A 14,613-nucleotide genomic window follows, 5' to 3' on the forward strand; every position below is an offset into this window, starting at 1 on the left:
GTAAGAAAAAGTATGTCATAAAAGGGAATAGTTAATGCTTAAGCCTTAATAGTGTGATAACATAATGAAAATTAAATTAAATACTAGACTTAAGTACTTAACAACTTAACAACTCACCAGCCTTATGCAGTGGATGCTGCAACATAGACTCCCATCTACTGTTGATGATTTGAAGGACTTTCTTGTTGCCGCGTGGGTGGACCTGAGCAACTTGCTGCTTCATCCTATCTACTGCAGCAAATATGTGTGCTAGAGTAGGTTTTCTTTGCTGATCTACCATCCTCAACACATTCACCACGAGCTCAAGCATCTTCACTACTATCCTCACATTGTGCCGAAACTCTCATCAAGGATAGTCAACCGAGCTCTCCTTCCTCCCACCGATGAAGAACCCTCCCAGTTAAACCACTCCTCGATGCAAACACACTCCTAAGGCCGGTCTTCCTACTCTCAAAGCTCGCAGTGCTTTCCAATTAGTAGCAAATCTGGTTATGCCTGGCCTCACTAACTCACCCTGACACTTGTCCCTCATCATCCTTAATGCATAGGTGTGGTTATATATGAAGGTGCTAACATGTCGAGCTTGGTCCACCGTATTCTTCACAAGCTTGACCTTTCCAATCTCCTTCAACATTAAGTCAATGCGGTGAGCAGCACAAGGAGTCCAAAAGAGCCTATATCTGTCCATCCATCAAGGCATCAAGCCATCAATACAAAGTTATAAAGTGTACATGTATATGTGTAATGTAAATATATGTATTTACAAATGAAAATTAATACTATATGTTTAGAGTTTAGATACCTGGAGTTCTCTTGCATCTTCAACCCAGACTTTCTTGTAGTTGGAGCCATTATCGATCACAATTTGAACTACATTTTCCACTCCAACCTCCTTCACCACTTGCTTGAGTAATTTGTAAATGTATTTTGCATCCTTCTTCTCACCGGATGCATCTACGACTTGAGGAACACTTGTCCTCCCATCACAATTCAACATGAAATTGATGATGGATTGTCTAGTGGGACCAGTCCAACCATCAGCCATCAGAGTCACTCCATAATGATTCCACATGGGCTTTAATCCCTTAATGTATTCATTTATGTCCTCTTTATGCTTAGGCAAATACACATTATATATCTCATATGGAGTGGGGCCCCGTACACCACTCCCACCACCGCCTATCTGCTCAATCATATCTCTCCGTAGTAGGGCCCCTGAGCTGTATGTGTTGGAACACTATGGTAATGCGCCCATTTGGAGAAAGCCATCCCCACTTTCTCCTTCACACTCCCCCATAAGTGCTTCAACTTTCTCTGTTTATGCTCAGGCCTCGCAAATATGGCCGGATCATTGCGAAGAATCTCAAGATCCGGATCTGTAGGATGTGCTGAGGAAGCTCGACCCCTTGTAGGGGCCCATGGGATAAGAGCCTCCTGCCTGACACTCTGAGACCTCCTCATAGGGACTTGGGAGCCACCTATGCCTCCCATACTTACTGGCTCTCTAGAGGACCCACAACCCAGACCCCTTTGTTGCTTCCTGATGTCATCAATCCTCTGTTGCTCCCTACTCATCATCATCGCCCTCCTCAGCTGATCGGCCTCTGGATCAGGGTCACTGTCTCCTGGCTCATCCCTACCATAACCCTCAGGATCTGGAAGGTCATCTAAGCAGGCATCCTCGAACTCATCCCTCTGTGTTCTCTTCTCTTTCCTCTTTTGCTTTCCACCACTAATATATGAGGCCATTGCCTTCTTGACCTCTACAGGCACCTTTGGGCACCCTGTTACATCCCTGTTGCCACCAGCTAGATGCACCTTCAATCTAGTGACCCCACCTCCTCTTATTTGTTTCTTGCAGTAATTACACTCACTCTTCCTCTTATCAGTTGTCAGTGGCCTCCCATGATCCTAAGCTATGTCTGACATCTTTAAAATAGAGTGTCTGATACAAGAAACACACACTAAGTATCTTGAAAAGCTCCACAATATGCTCCAAAAATGACATACATGCTTCTAATAATAACCTCCTATTTTTAAATATAAAATAAAATATATGTATAACTATATAAGTATTTTTTAATATATAAATAATTATAAAATATATAAAATACACACTAACTATCTTAAAAATATCCACAACATGCTCAAAAAATTGCATACATGCTTCCACTAATACTCTCCTATTTTTAAATTTAAAACATAAATATTTTTTTAATTATTTAAATATATATTAAATACAGTAAAATTACATAATTAACAGAAAAAAAATTAATTCAACACCATCACAGCAATATGGTGTCTCATCTCTCACATACATCCATTTGAAGCTTATACATGTACTATACATAAACATTTTTAACAATATACATAATTTAGTAAATAATTTTTAATAACAGAAAAATAAAAAAATAGTAGGAAGAATCAAAAAATAATTTTGACACTACAAATTCATAGATCATCACTCTAAAGTAAACATATATAAATTTGGAAGCAATCTAACATGATTTAAGGCACAAATGAAACAAAAATAAAAAAATGAGGAAGTTGGTTACTCACCTTGCAAGATTTGAGAAAATGCACAAATGGAGGAGCAAATCAAGTGTTTGAAGGAAATGGAATACTAGAAATTAGGTGTAGAATGGGATGAAAGCAAGAGAAATGAGCAAAAAATGCAAAATCAGGTCAAAATCTCCTGGGCGATATCGCTCGAAACAGTTGAAACTGGCGGTAGGTCGAAAATGAGCTCGATTTTGGGTATTTTAAAGCCTACGCAAGTGTCGTTTCGGCCCGATACCATATTGGGCCGAAATTTCGACTCGTATCAACCGAAATTTTGGTCGATACGAAACGAAATGGATACTTTTCGTGCCTACTACTCAATTTCGTTTCAAGTTGGATTTTGCAGGCATTTCGATCGAATTTTCTTCCATGGTCTGAACATGTAAGTCATCTGCAAGTTTAGGTTCAGCCGCAATAAGACCTTAAGACGATATCCAATAGGTGTCAACAAGATGACAATAATAGTCACCACAAGGACAGAAACAGCAGGATATGACAAACATGGGGTTGTTCTAGCAGTATATTCCAACTCTAGAGGTAATCAAGGGACAAAAACAGCAAACACCAGTAGAATATGTCAAAGTTAGTGTTGTACTAGCATTGCACTTCAAACCTGGACGCATTCCAGAGGTAAAAAGCAGCAGAACAGAGGCATATACAGGGCTGTTTCAGTAGTATTTTCCAAACTTAGGGGTATACTAAAGTGAACCAGGACCTAGGGTTTAGTAATAATGTCCTAGATCTAGGCTCACTCCAGGATCCTCTTCCCTGAGAATCAGCAGTCTTCTAGGGCTGTAGTACCTTGTGGTGGAGGTTTTTGACAAATTCAAGTGATGTAGGTGTTAGGCTAGGGTTAGGACAGGTTTCGGCCAGGCTTAGAGTTGTAGGGTTTTAGGTTTTCATTGACTAAACCTTGCTGCAATTGTAATTCAGAACTGAATATTCAAGTTTTGGATTTTGGTTTTAGGGTTTTATGGGAATTAAGGTTTGTAGGGTTTGGATTGGGCTAGATTTAAGGTCGAGTGTCTCTCAGGGTTGGATGAATCTGGTGCTAGAAGGGAATGGTTGAAGAGAATTTGGAATTTGGAAATCTAGGATTAGGGTTTCTAATGAAGAAGATGGGATTGCAGAATTTCCTAGGGTTTTGATGGGGGAAAGGGATGGGGGCTGGGGATCGAGCGAAGGGGACGGGGAGGATACTCCTTAAGGGGTGAAGGAATTGGGGTTGGGATTTAGAAGATATAGGTGGTCTTAGGTTCAAGGGGTTGGGAATAATTCTGGTTTTTAATTTTCTGGAAAATTCTAAGCTGCCACAGGGTAGAAAGTTGAAGAAGAAGAAAACCTAAGGGATAAAGGCTGGAATTACAGTTTAGGGTTGGAGAGGGTTGGGGATTAACTAATAGTGCTAGGGGATGGATCCTAAGGCTGCCGCAAGGGGAGGGGGAATATAACCTATGATGGAGTGGAGGGGCGGGGGTGGGAATGAAGAAAACTAGGGTTAAGGGGGGGGGGTCGGGGAGGGTTGTGGATGGTAGAGAAGAAGAAGGGATGGGATGGGATGGGACTGTGAATGTCTTTTACTTGAAGATGAAGAAGGTTGCTGGAATCCCAAATTCTGCAGAGAATCCTTCATGCAAAGGCTGCTGCAAGTCCCCTTCATGGGAACCCATCTTACTTGCTCCTTCAATCTCAGCTCTATTTTATTAATCATAATCTGCATTTTACAATCTTGAGAGGCTTATTTATAGCCTTCGAGAAGGAATTTACAATAGGACTCAACTTTAGGAAGAAAACAAACTAGCACTCTAGTTTGTAATTCAAATCAATCTAAAGCTTCTAACTGCCTAGGACTGTAACTCACACAAGGAACCTTCAAAACTTACGCTAGAGGAACCCAATTTGAATTCTAAGAATAGGTGTAGATTCCTTGCAAGGAGTAGAACAACCCTACTGGACTCTTTCACAAACTAGGAATCCAACCCTAATCAGGATTCTTGACTAACTTGCAAACTAAGGACTCAAATTTAGAAATAAAAATGGATATAGGTTCCCACAAACATATTGAATCCAATTATACCTAACTTGGACTAAACAAAAAATGAAAAAAATGATCAAAATACCCCTGGTGGAGTTAAGGGCCATAGGGTTTACAAGAGAAACCCTAGGCCCTGTGCTGTCCCTGGAAATGGTTTATATTAATTCTCCCCTTCTTGAAAGCATTCATCTCCGATGAATGGAGAGTCTTCCTCCAAACTTCATGTACTCTTAGAATCTGGCTTGCAGAGCTCGTAGCTTCGCTATATGGAATTGTGAGAACTTGCTTGCTAGGTTTCAAGTTCTTCTAGTTAGTCCTGATGGCTTGTCCTGGCTTCTTCTGGTAGATATAGAGGCAAAAGTACAATGTTCTGGCCTCTATGTTCGGATAGACACTTCTTCTCCCTACATGTGATGGTGACATTTTTGTCGAACAATTAGGGTCTTCCAAGGATGATGTCAGAGAGCTTCATGGGTACTGTGTCAGACCAAATCTCATCAAAATAGGAGTGGAGTCACTAGTACTGGGCTCTTGGATGTTACCTCAAGTCTGACACTATCAAAGTGGGAGACCTTATGATTTGGGGTGCTTCTCTGTTTTGAGCCCTCCCTTTTGATAAAGCTTTTTGAAGCCACGTTCACTTGCTACCACTGTCCACGATGCTCTGTGCTAGAATTCCTCCTGCCTGAGGTCTGGTGTGGAAGATGCTACTCCTTCTCCGATCTTCTCCTCCTGCATCTATAACTAGGATCTTGGACATTACATTCAAATGTGATTCAGGATCTAGATATTCCTCTTGGTATTTTTCCTTTGGTTCTGGCTCTAGTGGGGGCAAACTACATCCTCTTCTGAAATCTGCTGGTTGGTGTCAAAGATTGGAAGTCCCTTCTTTTAGGACACTCTCTGGCAAAGTGTCCTTTCTCATGGCAGTAAATGCATTCTCCTGGGTTATTGCTGTCGATTAGGCCTCTATAGTCTGCTCTGGATGGGTTTGGCACTTTGGGAGGGACTAAAATAGATGAAGTGTAGGGTTTGGTGGTGGTGGGCTTACTCTTTAAGTCCTAACCGATCTGCTTCTTTTGAGCTAATAGAGTTTTTGCATGCTGGGCTTCGTCAAATAGATCTCTAGGATCTTGTTTGTTTGTCACCCCTAAGGTCACCTGTATTTCATACTTCAAACCAAGCTTGAATCATATCATAATTTGTAGGTTACTTTCCTGAGTTGTCATCCTGGTGGCTAAAGAGTCAAATTGCTCAATGTAATTGGCAATTGACATGGTTCCCTGCTTCAGAGTATGTAATTGCTCTTATAGTCTGATCTTGTAATGTTTGAGGAGCTTATCTCTTAGTCAATTCTCTCCTCATCTGATTCCAAGTAGTAAGCTATCCACCCTCATAGTACAATTCCCTCTCCATAGTGTTCCGTGAATCCCTAGCAGCCCCTACAAGTTTGTTTTGGCAATCTCATTTTTCTACGCTCTGATAGGTCATTAGTCAAAGTAATCATCTGGGGCAGCTCTCCAATCATAAAACACTTGGGGTCAAGTTTTGCCTTATGGTTGTCAACACTTCTCTCTAATCCTGGCCTCCATCGAAGTATGTTAGAAATCACACACTTCGAGTCAAATCAGTCACAACAGTTACAGGAGAAACAATGAAGGAGTTTAAAAAAGAAGAGAGAAAATAGAACTGGCAAGGAGCAGCAATTCCCTGCAATTCTGGACCTCCTCACTAGAATCACAGGCTTCTTCTCTTTGTAATAAAAGCCTTTAGAAATTCATACTTGGAGGACAAGTAACCTCCTTCTAAAATAGAAACTAAGTAACAAAAAAGTGACAGACTAGACTTCCTAGAAAATCTGTCCAGAAAGGGAAAGAACCAGAAAATAGAAACTAATATGAAAATAAAAAGTAACTAAATAGGAAACTTTAGAACTTCAAAGTGACTTCATGAACTTGCACACCAAGCAACCACTAACTCTGACTTGTGCACATTTTTCTCTAAAAATAGAAACTCACTTACTTGAGCGCCAAGGCTACTCAATTCTCAACAATGATTAGATGTGCTCTTCCAGAGTGGTCAGAGTCTGATTGTGTCTATAGGGTGGCCTTTCTTTAGTTTTATGTGTATCAAACATAGGATTGTCATACCTTGATTCTTTGATGTGGCCATTCCTGTCTCTGATCATTCCTATGAATTCTTGGGTGATAAGTTTCTCCTTCAGTTTCATGATTCATCCCTGTGTCTATGGTTCCACTAGTCTCTCCTCGATGGGGAACATAGATCTGTTATAATTCACGCTTGGGGGTGGTGGGAGAGTGTATACTGGCCATCTATGCGTGACTGCTCTAGGTATGTTACTCTGGAGGACAAGTCCTATACTTGAGTTGACAAACCCTGTAGTTGTGCTACCATCTCATACTAGCTCTTCATATGTTTATTAGTTGCCTGGCTTCTGCTGACTCTTCCATAGCTCTGATACCAAACTGATGTGAACCAGGATCAGTGTTTAGTTGATTGTAATAATGTCCTAGATCTATGCTCAGTCCAGGATCCCCTTCCCTGATAGTCAGCAGTCTTCTAGGGTTGTAGTACGTTTTGATGGAGGTTTTTGACAAATTCATGTGATGTAGGTGTTAGGCTAGGGTTAGGATAGGTTTTGACCAGGCTTAGGGGTTTAGGATTTTAGGTTTTCATTAACTAAACCTTGCTGTAATTGTAATTTCAGTACTGAATATTCAAGTTCAGGTTTTGGATTTAGGGTTTTAAGGGAATTAAGGTTTTTAGGGTTTGGATTGGGCTAGGTTTAAGGCTGAGTGTTTCTTAGAGAGGGCTTGAGGTTTGGATCAATGGTTGAAGAGAATTAAAAATTTGGGATTCTAGGGTTAGGTTTTCTAATGAGGAAGATGGAATTTGCAGAATATCCTAGGGTTTAGGTGAGGGAAAGGGATGGGGGCTGGGGATTGAGTGTGACTAAGGGGATGGGGAAGATACTCCTGTAAGGTGAAGGAATTGGGAGTTATATAAGTGATCTAGGGTTTTAGGGGTTGGAAATAATTCTGGTTTTTAATTTTCTGGAAATTCCTAAGCTGCCGCAGGTTAGAAAGTTGAAGAAGAAGAAAACCTGCGGGGTAAGGGCTTGAATTACTGTTTAGGGTTAGGGGAGGGTTGGGGGTTAAGTAATAGCGAAAGGGGAGCGATCCTAAGGCTGCCATAGGGTTGTGAGGGGGGAATGTAACCTGCTATGGAGGGAGGGGCTGGGATTGCGGAAAATATAAGGTGAATATTGTCTGTAAAAAGGAAACTATCCTAGACATGATCTTTCTTGTAGATCAAGCAAAGGGGAAAAGGCAAGTGAGTGAATACAATAAGCTCACTACTTCTAACTGGTCACTGGAGTTCAAGTAACCATGCGTAAAAAGGAAAAATACAAATGACCAAGTGTACCCCCACAGTACAGATGGTTATTTGCCGATACATGGATCATTAACACAAAGTATTTACAACGGATAAATCAAAAGGCACAATAAAATCTAAACTTATTCCTTGCTCATTCCTCTTCCCCAATCGTCAGTCTCTGGTTTCAGCTCTCTATTCTTATCCACTTCTTCCTTTCAATTTTAACAGCTCCAGTCCTACATTCCATCGATCTTCAGATTCTTGTAAATTCTTTTTCAAACACAACAATATTACAATACCACCAATTACTTTTGTCATTTCATCATCAACTAAAATTCCAACCCAGCTCTCTTCTTTCCTAAAGTCCATAACCAATTCTTGTTTGAGCTCAAAGCTTGGATTTGATCTATCTTCTGCAACCATATTTACCCATATACATTAACCAATCAAATTTAATTTATTTACGCATCCTTACTACGGAAACCCGTATTCAAGCTTCTTTGCCCAATAATTATCATAAAAATACAACCATAAGTTCATCTCATCATAATACTAATGTACAAAAGCAATTAGCAACATAACGTAATAACATTATAGCATATGATTATGAACTATGTAAAATTATAGATATAAAAATGGAAGTATGAGGAAAATATTCTTTGTTGCACGGGAAAACCAATGCTATATAATTGTTAGCTTGTTGCTCAACTTAAACATCCAATTTTTTTTACCTTTTATTTATTTATTTATTATTATTAATTTTTTTAATTTTTTTTTAAGTGAACAAAGAATTCTCACATCTGAATCTAAAATTATCCGTTTTTTTTGACTCAATCGATAAATTAATTAATAATATTATTCCAAATAATTCTCTACATAATGAATCCAGAATCAGAAATGAATAGCTATTATATTCGTATATGGTTTTGTAGAATAAAATTTGATGTTTTAAGAAAAATCCCCCCCCCCCAAAAAAAAAAGTTTACGTACAAAATGTCAATAAAGTGATTGCTTTACCGCCTAGGCGGTAACGTGGCACACAAGGTGATAAAGCGGCTGAAATCTTGCATGTCAAAAAAGCGGCTTCATGTCTAAGGAGTAAAAAAAAAGCCTAGAGTACTAAATCCTTTGTCTAGGGTTTCCATTCTATTTAAAAATTCTTTACTGAAGTTCTTTTTTTCTGCATTGGTATAAATCCATTGATTATACAGTTCTTCAGAAGATATTTTTTCCAGTGTGTACAAAGATTTTTTTTCTTTCTATCATTTCACAAAAGGTTGACAAACTGGGTGGATATGTAAAAGATATTCTTTTTTTTTCCATCGCTTCGACATGTATAAAAAAAATATTGTGACATTTCATTTCTTATAGCATTTTTCAGTTGTTTCTTTCTTAGGTATTTATATCTCAATGGCCGATTCCATCATTTATAGTCAAAAAGGATAGTAACAAGAGGTTTTTCAAGCCAAAAATTGTATTTCTCTTCTTCTTCTTTAAGTATTTCTAACTTCGAATTAGCTGGATGGAAATCCAGATAATAATTTTTGAAAACTGGGCTATTTTTATAGGATGTCTCTTTAAAGTTAAAGTGGAATCCATCCTTTGTTTTTTCGTTTCCATTCACTCGGATCTCTTCCGTTTCATCTATTTTGTCCGGATCCTCCTTTTCTTCCGAACAAAGGGGAGGGTAAGGGTCTTCTTCGATGGATCCCTCTTGTTTCTGTTTAGTCCCCTTCGTTTCGGAAGTTCTTTCTATTTCTACATCTGTTTCTTCCTCACTTTGCCTTCTTTCTTCCATTTTTTCTTTCAGTTTCTTAGTGACAATAGGTGACGGCATTTTGCCTAAATAGTAGACAGGTGATAAATAAGAGAATAATAAAGATTTGAGCCATAGAATTTCTCAATTCTGACACAAGGTCCTTCTTAGATCGAATAAGTACATTCGATCTGATAAAATGATTTTGGCGTATCCAGAATAATACCAATCCAACCCATTTCATGAATAAAATGTGACCAATTAACCAACCAACAAAACTGCTTGTTACAAATAAGATCTTGTTGTTGCATCGAAACATATAAATGTTGACTAATCTGGCTAACGTTGAACTTGGTAAAATGAAATGGTTGAATAATTGAAAAATGAGATTATTCAGGAATACACATTGAATGCTGAGATTACGCATTGAATTTCTGGTAGTAGATCCATAATCAAAAAAGTGTTTGTGATTGTTCCAGAAGAAATGAAACAAAAGATACGGTAGAACTAAGACAGTTATTGTATGAGGTCTACCCAATGCTAGATGCAGAGGCGCATGATCGATATGAACATCATGAGCTGTCCCATAATAAAACTAGTTGTTGTTGATACCTTCTTCTCGGTTCCTTCTTCCATAACCTGAGCTCGGAGAAGGAAGAGATAAGAGGGCCCTATGGAGAATGTGGTCAGAAATCCATAATAGAGTCCGACCACAACTACCGAATTGATTATCTTCATGCATAAGGATAATAGATTACCTAGTAGAAAAGATTTCAAAATCATCACAAACCTCTCCCTTTTCTTTTCTATTGCAATTTCTCGATTATTATATAAATAGAAAGAGATAGACTAGAAACGACATCTCTTATGTCAATGACACCAAAGGGATATTAAATGAATGGAACCTCAAAGTGACCCTATTTCATTATATTCCATCCATAAAATATACGAAATAATCTAAATAATGACAAACCTAAGCATAAGCGAAGCATATAGATTACCTACATATACGATCCTTTTCAAATTCTTGAACATTGTTTACCAAAAAAAAAATTCTTGAACATTGGTGTGTAAATTTTTACTTCTACAGTTAAAACTTTATTTTTCATTTGCAGAAGAGAGATACTTAAAAAAATGAATAACCTTGTGATATGATCCACCTTTTCTGCTTGAATTTTGGGTCTCATGTGTAATTTGGTTCTCTGCAATCTGCATGATAATGCTCATATATCATCCCAGAAACATCTATTGCAGGTTTTGCTATCCAATACCTTTTTGATGAATTGTCCTTGTGCAATATACATTCTTATGGATGAGAAGTGGAACAACCTAGCACCTAGTTTGTAAATTGTAGTTCTTTTTGTGATCCATGAGGGAGTGAAAGACCTTTATATTTTGAACTAATGCTTTTGGCATAAAAGGTATGTGCTTGCTATACTGTCACTAATACTTTCAGCTATTACAGGCAGATTCAAATGATCTTATGCAATCTGCTCAAATATTTCTATATGCAAATGGGAATGACCATCCCCCCACTGCTATTGATCTTGACAAAACATTATTAAGGGATTTGCTTTTTAATCAGAGTCCTGCTAAGGTATGTTTCTATGTTAGTCTGTTGATGCATAATTTTTTCTTTGTCCCATGACCATTATATAAGATGTTCATGACCAATAAATAAAGTCAGTTGATCACTGAGCGGTTGTGTAGCACCTGTACCAGTAGTGGGGCCAATGAGAGTGAATGCTGGGGCTGATGCATAGATGCGACTTTTTATTTCGTGGTGGGTAGGGTGGTACCTCTGTGTGCTGTTGTGCATGGGCACAGGAGCTGCGCAACCAGTTAGCATTTTCCCCCATAAATAAAATAGCTTGTGAGATGTATTTTTGTAGTATCACATGGACAAAACAAAACAAAATGTTGATTTTTAATCTGGTAGAGATATTATTTAGCATTTTCCCCCATAAATAAAATAGCTTGTGAGATGTATTTTTGTAGTATCACATGGACAAAACAAAACAAAATGTTGATTTTTAATCTGGTAGAGATATTATTTCTTTGAAATCTAGATGCTTTCATGATGTATTATTAGCATCTTAATAGTATGGACATGGATGAGATTTTTCATAGTCATCAGCATGTGTCCTCTAGTATTGGCTCTTAAAATCTTGTTATCTTGTTTTCCTGTTGAGTTCTACCATTCAAAGTCTTCTTCCAATCTGGGAAAATTCCAAATTTGCCATATTATGGAAAGAAACTCCTAAGAAGTTATCTTGTACAGGTGATGATGCTATAATAAGAAATTTTCTTTCTTATTTCTTGCCATGACCATCATTTGATTGCAAGAGAAAATATTAGTTGGGGTAGTGTAAAGGAAAAGGGAAATAAGCCACCTGATGTTGCAGCTTGTTAAATAGTTGTCTTTTATGAATTCTTTTCTGCTTGAACTTCTACGTTAACTCTTTTTGGTTATCCTTATAACAGGATGTTGCTTTGGCCTCTGTTTCCTTGAGGCCAATTCCTTTTGCACCAGTTCTAGAGAAGCTCTCCCTTTCTAATGGTAACTATGGCTCTGTCAGGCGGTTTTATATAGAGACTCCTGAAGATAATGCGATACCCCTTCTCCTTCAACAAAGGATGATAAGTTCAAACCCCCCAGAAAAGGTATTCTGGCTGAAAGGTTCTGATCACTCGCCTTTCTTTTCAAAGCCACAAGCCTTACATAAGTTATTGGTGGAGATCTCAAAGATTCCCTAAATCAGTTTCTGCACAACTGCACTTACATGCCAGCCCTTTTAGAGATGGCACGTGTATATGCATGCAATATTGTATGTACAGGAGAAGATTCATTGGTCATTGCACACATGTACTTGCTGCTGCATAGATTGCTGTTAGTTTTGTGCATGAAGGAATGGCCTGTCATTTATGAGCTATGTTCTTTATTTGGAAATTTCAAATTTTACGTTGGTAGTTAATGAGGTAATTTATCAGAGGTATCATTACATGTGTGCATCTTAATCCTTTCCTTCAGATCTATTTTATGATGAAACATGTATAGTTTCATTTCTTCATGGAACAGTGGTTGTTGGAACCCTTGTTTGTGAAGTTGGGGTTGAAGTTTCATAAGTGGTGGGGCTGGGTTGTCTTGGGTTTTTCAGAAGCACCAAGTTATCTTTAACTCAGAAAAAGACTGGAAGACGGGTTTTTACTTTTAATCAGATATGCAAGGTGCCATGTACTTGATGCTCAATCAGTCCAATTCCATTCGATCCCATTAAGACGGGATGCATTGGTGATCAGGTTTGGATTATTGGAGGGCCTGAAACCAGGGGTTGAGGTAAGGTGCCATATACTTGATGCTCAATTAGTCCAATTCCATTCGACCCCATTAAGACGGGACGCATTGGCGATCAGGTTTGGATTATTGGAGGGCCTGAAACTAGGGGTTGAGGTTCTTTTAATTGACTCAGATTGCAAAGAGGTGATCTGTTGGATTTTGGATACTGAGGTCTCCAGCATTGATGCTGAGGGTTGGTAACACTAATATTAGCGTATTTGGCTGCTAAACAAGCATATTTGAAGCCAGAAAGCTGCCATTAGAAGCTAAAAAGCTGCCATCAGAAGCTAAAAAAATGCCAAGCTTGCTGGGAGTAAAGTCTTGCAACCCTCAAAGTAGGGAGCGCAAAATTAGTCCAATTTGGGCAAGCAGAAATCTCCAATTAACCAGGTTGGTCTGGGTTATCTTAAATTCCAAAGGGCCTGGGGAGTTTATCTACAAATCCATAACCATGGCCTGGATACATTGGTTGTTGTTGCTGATCAGGGTTAATTGGAACTTCGCCTTCTTATTCCAAAGGGCCTGGGGGGTTTATCTACAAATCCATAACCATCTCCAATTAATTTGGTGTTCCTGCGTGGGGTGAGTTGTTGCTGATCAGGGTGGAATAATAAGGCGAAGTTTTGTCCTGAGGAATTCAAATCAGTGATCTGATGCCGCCATAATTACCTCTTCTAGTTTCCAATTTCTCCTACCATATAATAACTCATTCCTGGCTTTCCAAGTAACCAAAAGATGAAAGAAGCCATGTATTCCAGCTCCCCTTCGCACCTTTTTATTCTGAGCTTGCCATGATGCCTAAGACCCTATAATATCAAACAAGCAGGGGAACTGCATCAGGGTTGAATTTTCCTGCTAAAGGGCTTCGAAACCATACTGCACGTCCAAAGGCACGGTGAACAAAAATATGTTCCACCAATTCTTCAATCTCCCTACATCTCAGGCAACAGTGATTCACTTCAATTCCCCTCTTTCTAGCCCCCCCCCCCCACGCCAGTTGCCTGGCCATCTCCACAAGGTTCTCCAAATCAAGGAGCAAATATTTGGCAAAGAATTACAACTCCATGTTGTCACACCTCACCCAGTCGGTATCGGACTTACCCAAATACCCATGGATGTGATCCATAACCATAAGGACCTTGGTTACGGCCAATCCATAACCACATTATACACAGCATAATCAAAAGAGCAAGGAATTATAAGGTGTTAAATAATATATTATTACAATTATTTAAATGTAAATTCAGAGTCAAAGCTAAAGTTAAATCAGTGAAAGTCTAAATGAATTATCATAAAGAAATGTTTGAAGTGTGTTTAATCCAATTGTTCAATTCATTGAATCAGGGTTTTGCAATCCTCACTTGCTTGGATGTCTAACAGCTCCAACAACATTGAGTACTCCGGAATGATGGAGTCCTCGTAACCAGTCAAAGAATCTAAAGAAAGGATTTCTATACGTGATAAGTTCCCACGAACTCAATGAAGTCAACAATATTATATACCATGCATTTAATGTAAACGCAA

General features: G+C 38.7%; 1 protein-coding gene across 2 annotated transcripts in view; it reads left to right on the forward strand.

Annotated features, from left to right (window-relative positions):
• The window catches only part of LOC149011246 (putative methylesterase 11, chloroplastic), a 32,085-nt gene extending 18,115 nt beyond the window's left edge, over positions 1-13,970 (forward strand). Inside the window, exons 4-5 of one of the 2 annotated variants that reach the window (XM_089164234.1) lie at positions 11,218-11,349; positions 12,237-13,970. In XM_089164234.1, the coding sequence (XP_089020360.1) occupies positions 11,218-11,349; positions 12,237-12,509 (405 nt within the window). In that variant the 3' untranslated portion in view covers positions 12,510-13,970. The remainder of the gene's footprint in view (positions 1-11,217; positions 11,350-12,236) is intronic. The other variant, XM_089164235.1, reaches the window with a different exon arrangement.
• The last annotated feature ends 643 nt before the right edge of the window (positions 13,971-14,613 follow it).

The sequence above is a fragment of the Hakea prostrata genome, chromosome 7 (genome assembly GCF_041222555.1).
Source record: "Hakea prostrata isolate BN-2017 chromosome 7, UWA_Hpros_2, whole genome shotgun sequence".
Lineage (NCBI taxonomy): Eukaryota > Viridiplantae > Streptophyta > Magnoliopsida > Proteales > Proteaceae > Hakea > Hakea prostrata.